The following is a 7,254-nucleotide window of genomic DNA, read 5'->3' as shown; positions in this document are numbered from 1 at the left end:
TTCTTATCCTCTGCATAACTAGCACCCTTTTTTGCATACTGATAAAATCTTGGGCCCAATATCATGTGGCAGTGGGTTCCGTAGGTCAAAGGCATCTTATGTACAAATAGGTATTTCCTTGGAGTGGGTTTGGAGGTTAGATATGTAGAGCTGGGAGGCAGTGTGGCCTAGTGGAAAGAGCCCTGGACTGTGTCCTGAGAGAACTGGCTTCTACTCCCCAGCTTTGCCACTGGCCTCCTGGGTGACCTTAGGCAAGTCACCCTCACTGGTCTGTGCCTCAGTTTCCCCATTCTGTAAAATAGGGCTAGTGCTACTGACCTCCTTTGGAAAGTGCTTTGAGATCTACCGCTGAAGAGCTGGGGATTATCACACCATGATAGGGTGCAACAACACACCCCAACCACCTTTATTCCGTTCACTATTTATATCCATCTACCGTGGCCCCTTAGGGTCGGGCTTTCGAAAGCACTTTTACTTGGCAAAAGTCAGAGATTTTTTCAATGGGACTGTGCTCCGACCAAAGACCTGCTTTACACAGAGATTTTGTACTGGCATCACCTTTTATTTAAACAGATATTGCTACTCCTGGCCAACCTCTAGTGGGGCTGCAATGACAGGCTTCCTCTACTTCCCATGTGGGAACAGCGAGGCTGCTAGAAACACCTTTATAACACGGCAGCTGGACTACGGAGGGTTGTACCACTTAAACTATTGGGGGGTATTTAAAGTGGTACAACTTACTTCCATCCCTCCTAAGTCCTTCTCACTAGCAATTCCGAGGGCTTGGCTACATGTGCAAACTTACCATAATCGTTTCATAGGCCCAGTTCTTCAAGGGTACTTAGGGACCCAACTCCACTGATGTCAGGGAGCACCTGGGCTGTGGATTCAGAGCACGCTGTGCTTTTCTCATCTGATCTCCTGTATAACACCAGCCCTGGATGAATTCCCCTTTGAACCAGAGTAGCTCTCTGAAGGAAACATGCCAGCTTGATTTAAAGCACACCCCAGCTGGAGAATCCCCCGCAAGTCATTCCAACAGTTAATGACCCTCCCTGTTGAAAGCGCACACCTGAATGTGTCTAGCTTCAACTTCCTTGCGGCTGCGGCTCTGGTGAGAGAGCGGGACGAGCCCCTTAGCAGAGTGTTGCTGTACGAGGGTGATTTAAATTATGCCAGGATTGTTTCCCATGTGGCCACTTGTCGGGCGGGTGGGCAGCAAGACTGGCAGAACCGAGAATGTCGTAAGCGGTACCAGAAGTGGCGCCCATGGGCCTATGAAAAGGCAGGCAACTGCCCCCTTACTCCATAGGGAATGACACCCCTGACTCCTAGTCTGGAGAAATTGCTGCCTTGGCAAACATCCAGCCCAAGTGGGGCCAAGCCCTGAGCAGTGTCTCTGGGGTGAATCAGCTGGCGATTGCCCCACACAATCCCCTATAAGTGAACAAAACCTCCCTGCAGTGAGGTTATAACTGGGCTGTCAGCAGCTGAGAGTCACTCATGCTGCTGCTGCCTCCTAGCGGTCCCCGTGGGAAGCGCATCCCTGCCGGCTGCAAAGCTGCCATTCAGCGCGCGATTCCTTGCTCTGCAGCTGGGCCCTGGCTCTCCCAGCTGCTACCCGCGAGGGAGGATTTTGTTTTTCAACCGTGCGAACACCTGCTCTGCGTGAAGAGGGGGCTCCCAAGCCAGCAGCCCAGCTGCTGGTGTTGCGAGGAAACCAATTTTGCTGTTTGATCAGGAGAGCTGTCCCAGCTGTGTGAAACAGCTCCGGAAATATGCCAAAGGGATGGGGGTGGCTGAAGTGTCTAAAGCAGCTCAGAGGACGGGGAGGAAAACCTCTGTCCTCGGAGCTGTGAAATGCTTTCCAAACAGTCACCAATTTCAGTTCCCAGCCACCCCCCACCCCCGGAGGCAGCGAGAGAGGAAGTAACTTGCCAAGGCTACACAGTGACTCAGGAGGGAAGAGGAAATGGCTCGGTGATTAAGGCAAAAAGAACAGGAGTCCTTGTGGCACCTTAGAGACTAACAAATTTATTTCAGCATGAGCTTTCGTGAGCTACAGCTCACTTCTTCGGATGCATAGACTGGAACACACATGCATACTTCCGCCTTTGCATGTTCTCTGTATGTATAAATATCTCCTGTCTGTGTGTTCCAGTCTATGCATCCGAAGAAGTGAGCTGAAGCTCACGAAAGCTCATGCTGAAATAAATGTGTTAGTCTCTAAGGTGCCACAAGGACTCCTGTTCTTTTTGCGGATACAGACTAACACGGCTGCTACTCTGAAACCAGTGATTAAGGCACTAACTCAGCACAGGAGAGGCCCATGTTCAATTCCCTGCTCTGCCTCAGACTGCCTGTGTGACTGTGGGCAACTCACTTAACCACGCTATGCCTCAGTTTCCCCATCCCTAAAACAGGGATACTAGCACTGCCCTGCCTCACAGGGGCATGGCTTAGGATAAATACATTAAAAATTGTGAGGGGCTCAAATACCTCAGGGATGTGGCCCTGTAAGTACCTAATATAGGTAGAACCCAGGAGTCCTGGCTCCCAGTTTTCCCTACTCTTACCATATGAGGAAAGGCTTTAAAAAAAAGGGGGGGGGCAGGTTTACTCTCAAGGAAAGAGACTGAGGGGGACTTGATGACAGTCTTCAAAGCTGTTCTAGAGGGGAGAAGTTGTTCATGTTTACAAGAAGTAACAGCTTAATCCGCAGCAAGGGAGATTTAGGTTAGATACCAGGAAAAATGTCCTGCCTCTGAGCTAGTTACACTCTGGAATAGGCTTCCAAGGGAGGAATCCTGACTTTGGGGGCCTTTACTTGGCCAAACCCCTGTCAGGGCCAGTCTCAGTTTACTTGGGCCTACCGGAGCATGGGGGGCTGGACTGGATGATTTGTGGAGGTCCCATCCAGCGCTACGCTTCTGGGATCACGTTTCCTCCCCCGAAGCAGAGAAAGCAGCAAACACTCAGCAGGATTCTTTGAGTGTACAGTGGTGGTTGGAGCAGGGGGGATGGGGAGTGGGGTCTAGTGGCAGGAGCAGGACCAGAAATCAGGACTTTGGGTTCTACCGCCAGCATTAGGAGGGGGGATCTAGCAGTTAGAGGAGAGAGCGCAGGAAGTCACCGCCTAGGCTCTGTTCCCAGTTTAAAGTGTTTTCCCTCTCTGCGCCTCATTTCACTTGCCCGTATTTACTCAGGAGTAACAGCGCTGCCCCAAGCTGGTGTTCAGGGAGCAGGACTGCAGACGACGCTCTAGGGAAGGACAAGCAGCCGGTTACACCGTTGCCATGTATGAGTCAGCCTCCAAATTTGGAAGAAAGTGCAACTAGGTGCAGAGTGTGCAGGGAACTGGCCATGGACGGGTATTTTACCTGTGAAAGATCAGTGAATCTCACTCCTTCCTAATGAAATTGTGCTGCTCCTTGAGGTATGGAAAGGAGGCTAGTGGATAGAGCACAGGCCTGGGTGTCATGAGACCTGGGTTCTAGTCCCTGACCTGCTATGTGACTTTGGGCAAGTCCCTTTTCCTCCCAATGCCTCAGTTTTCCCATCTGTAAAAGGGGGCTAGTGATACTGACCTCCTGTGGAAAGCTATTTGAGACCTACCGATGAAAAGCCCTAGCTAAGAGCAATTGTGTGTGTGTGTATATACACACACACGCGCGCACACACACACACGTCACTTGCTTACTGCTGAAATGCAGCCACCGCTGGGCTGGAACGTGACTGCTGTATAACAACCCATAGCAACAGCTCAAGACAAAGTTCAAAGGGCATCCTAGTGAACTAGCCCCGCAGGGGGACAGATCTGGGGGAGGGGAAAAGCAAGACTCATCTCTTAGAAACACCAGTGGTCTCTAAGGCACGTTTGTGGTCAGGAGAGACATTAGAACCTTCTGGGATCAGAAATGGCCGATAAAGAAAAGTCCCAGGTAGCCAAGGCCCTGGTCAGAGCCGTTTATTTCAACATACAAAGTACAGGGATCTCAGGTTGCTGGCTTGGTAGGGGCAGAACTGGCTGAGAAAGGAGCCTAGTGGTTATATTGCTAACACAGTCACCATGCGGTCACCATCCTCTCCGATAGCAGCATTCACTCGGGAGCCCCGGGGCTCTGTAAGGTAATGCCAGCTCCCCCACAACGTATCATTCCCAATCTGAAGTGGTGGGGAGCCTAGGGCGTTCGAGCAGGACCTTCCAACGACCTCCCTCTGCCTTACTCAAACTCCGTTAGGTGGCCTGTGCACAGATCTGAGTCCAGCTGGGGGTGGCTGAAGAACCCAGGCTGAGCTGGCTGGATGTACATGCAGGGAGGGAGGCGGCCCATGCCCCCTGCCACACTCCAGGGGCAGCTCCTACAGTGCAGTGCCCATTGACCCAGTGCTTCACCCCCCCCACAATTAGAGTAATTGGCGGTATTGACTTGCTGCTCTGAGAAGCATGACTGGTGTTCCAGACCTGAGCCACCAGCTCCCTGCTCAGCCCCCGTCTAGCACACACTGGGAACAGAATTTAGCCCAGTGACAACTGTGGCTCCAGCAGTGACCCAATCTGAGGCTCCTAGATCATGTGCCCCCCTAGGCTGGTTCAGCCGCCCCAGCTGAGCCAGGAACAGGTTCTGGGTCAGCGGCAGCAGCTTTCTTCTTTGCCTCCTCTTTGAGCTGTTTCTTCTTCAGCTTGAGCTCCTTGCGCTGTTTCTTCTCCATCTCCTGCACCAGCTCCTGGAATTTGGAACTGCGGTGGTCCACCTTGTGGCCAAAACGCTCCTGGGCCTCGGCCAGCAGACGCTCCCGCCGGGCCTTGTCCTCCCGCTCCTTCTCTTTGCGTGCTGCCTTCTCCCGCCGCCAGTCCTCGATCATCTGCGGCATCTTGGCCATGTTGGCGGCAATCAGCTTCTCTCTGCCAGGAGGGCAAACAACAAGCCAGCAGTGAAATACCCACCACCACAGGGGGGAGACTCTTTGTATCTCTACTGCCCCCAAGACTTGCACTGTAATTTGGGTGGATGACAGAGATCACCATTTCCTTTCCCTGAGGGGGGGTCTTGGGCCTGGAGACCACACTCATAGGAGTGGGTCTGGAGCATTTCCTAGAGCAATGTGTTTGGGGGAGGGGGCTCTCCGTGGTTTGAGCCTTGGCCTGCTAAACCCAGGGTTGAGAGTTCAATCCTTGAGGGGCCATTTGGGGATTTAGTTGGGGATGGTCCTGCTTTGAGCAGGGGGTTGGACTAGATACCTCCGGAGCTCCCTTCCAACCCTGAGATTTAAAAAAAAAAAAAAAAAAAGAGAATGTGTCGCACCCCAAATAGGGGTCCTGGTCCCAGGACTAGGGTCAGGTTCCAGCATCTCTCCCAGCTCTGCAGTAGGCTCCTCCCTCCCCAGGGACTGGGTCAGGTTTGGGGTCTCTGACCCCTCCATGACTAGGGTCCTCCCTCTCCCCAGGAATGAATCACGTGTCAGGGCCCAAAGCTCTGGCCCCCTCCGCACCTCTCCACCCGCTGCCTCTCCTCCTCCTGCTCCTTCTTGTCCAGCGCCGCCTCCATCTCCCTCAGCCCGGGGAACCACTCCCTCTCCTCGGCCTCCAGCTCCTGCAGCTTCCCGGGGCTGGGCCAGAGCCGGGCGGGGTCCACGCCGGAGGCCGAGCCGTGGCGCCCGTACAGCTTGGCCTCATAGGCGGGCTCCAGCTGCCACGCGGGCGTGAGGGGATCGTCGGGGTCCGGCCGGTACACGCCGCCCGCCCTGCGCCGCGGGGGCGGGGCGTGATAGGAGCGGGCGGCCGGGACCGCGGCCCGGAGCAGCCCCAGCCACGCCCGCCGCATGGGCGCCGCCATCTTGGGCTGTCACGTGACCTCACAGGGCGGGTCCTGCAGGCAGCAGCGAGGGCAGCCCAGAGACGTGCCTGACACCCCCCCGCTGACCGGAAGTGGGACGATGGAGGCCGGAAGTTGGTTTGGGGAAGGCTAAGAAAGACCGGAAGTGGGCATTGGGGACCGGAAGAGGGGTATTTGGATCAGTGGGGACCGGAAGAGGGGTATGGGGGGCGTCAGGGAGGACCGGAAGTGGGGCATTTTGGGCAGTGGGGACCGGAAGTGGGGCTGAGGGTCTCAAGGCGCCACATGTGGGAATTGACCCCCAAACTGAGGTGTCCCACCATGCCCTGGAACCAATGCGCCGTCGCCTAGTAACGTGGTGCTGAGTGGAGACAAAGGGCCACGAGTCAAACCTGGCGCTGGGTCAGTGTCGCGTCCAGGCGACGTGTCGTCAGGTCACCCACACGTAGGGCGGCCACCTCTGAGCAACAAAGAACTGGGACAGCCCGGCTGGGCCTGAGCCCACAGAACCGGCCAGCTGGCAGCGTGTGCTCTGTGCCCTCACAGGCCTCCCCGGCCAGCCACCGCCACAAAGGGGCAGCCCCTCCCCCCAGAATGGGTTACATTTACATTAGACCTCAGACCAGGGCACTGGGTCAGAAAGTGGCCTTGGAATGACTCGCAAGCACCTAGACAATGGGATGGTGCGGGGACGGGTGCTGACTGAATGTGGCACCAAGATGAAATACCATCATCTCGTGGCACAATGGTGTCACAAGAAACAGCATCGGAGGGAGACTTTGCAACATTACGGCCTCATGCCATGTCCTGGCTTTGAAACACGGTGTCCAGATGACATACCAGCTCGCTGGCGTCTAGTTGAGTGGTCGATGCCCCACAACGCTGCTAAATTGTGCCTCATAAGACGATGTGAAAATGTCACATTGCAATGTTGTTGTTATCTGACACCCTGCAATGCAAGCTGACAGTGTAGTGCCAAAGTATGCCACATCAAGAACCAGCATTTCAGGGTCGGAGATACCGGTGTGTTGGCGTATCCCAGCCTCAAGGAGAAATGTGAAGGACTTTAACCTTTATGACCTCACAAAATGTCACCATGTCCTATCTTGTAACCTGATGGATACACTTGATTCCCACCCCGGATTGCAGTGACCAGCTCCTAGGTGCAGCTCCTGACACCTCAGCCAGGAAGAGAGAAACCCCCAAGCTCAGCACAGCTGGTACCAGCTTGTCTAAGGAAGTTTACCGGTAAGGCTCCTATTTAGGGAACCCTAGAAAAGCTTTGTGTTGCATTTCTTCTGCCGTAACACACAGGACAGATGCACATGCCCACACACCCCAACATACACACCCCCACCTGCCCCCCCCCCCACAGTTTGGCCTTTGCAAATGGGTCATCAACTGCACTCTAGCACCC

The 7,254-nt window shown here is 54.6% G+C and overlaps 2 protein-coding genes across 3 annotated transcripts in view; one reads left to right on the top strand and one right to left on the bottom strand.

Moving 5' to 3' along the window:
• Positions 1-3,942: 3,942 nt before the first annotated feature.
• On the bottom strand, positions 3,943-5,884 carry GADD45GIP1 (GADD45G interacting protein 1). The gene is made up of 2 exons (XM_044994927.1): positions 5,494-5,884; positions 3,943-4,906 (listed from the first exon to the last, which is right to left on the bottom strand). The coding sequence occupies exons 1-2, from the start codon at positions 5,835-5,837 to the stop codon at positions 4,585-4,587; spliced, it is 666 nt and encodes a 221-aa protein (XP_044850862.1). The 5' UTR covers positions 5,838-5,884; the 3' UTR covers positions 3,943-4,584.
• A 220-nt stretch (positions 5,885-6,104) lies between these two features.
• The window catches only part of NFIX (nuclear factor I X), a 227,001-nt gene continuing 225,851 nt past the window's right edge, over positions 6,105-7,254 (top strand). The window contains exon 1 of one of the 2 annotated variants that reach the window (XM_044994894.1): positions 6,105-7,085. The gene's annotated coding sequence lies outside the window, so the exon portion shown is untranslated. The remainder of the gene's footprint in view (positions 7,086-7,254) is intronic. The other variant, XM_044994889.1, reaches the window with a different exon arrangement.

Source organism: Mauremys mutica, chromosome 20, assembly GCF_020497125.1.
Source record: "Mauremys mutica isolate MM-2020 ecotype Southern chromosome 20, ASM2049712v1, whole genome shotgun sequence".
Taxonomy (NCBI): Eukaryota; Metazoa; Chordata; order Testudines; family Geoemydidae; genus Mauremys; species Mauremys mutica.
This window is presented reverse-complemented; position numbering and strand designations above follow the sequence as displayed.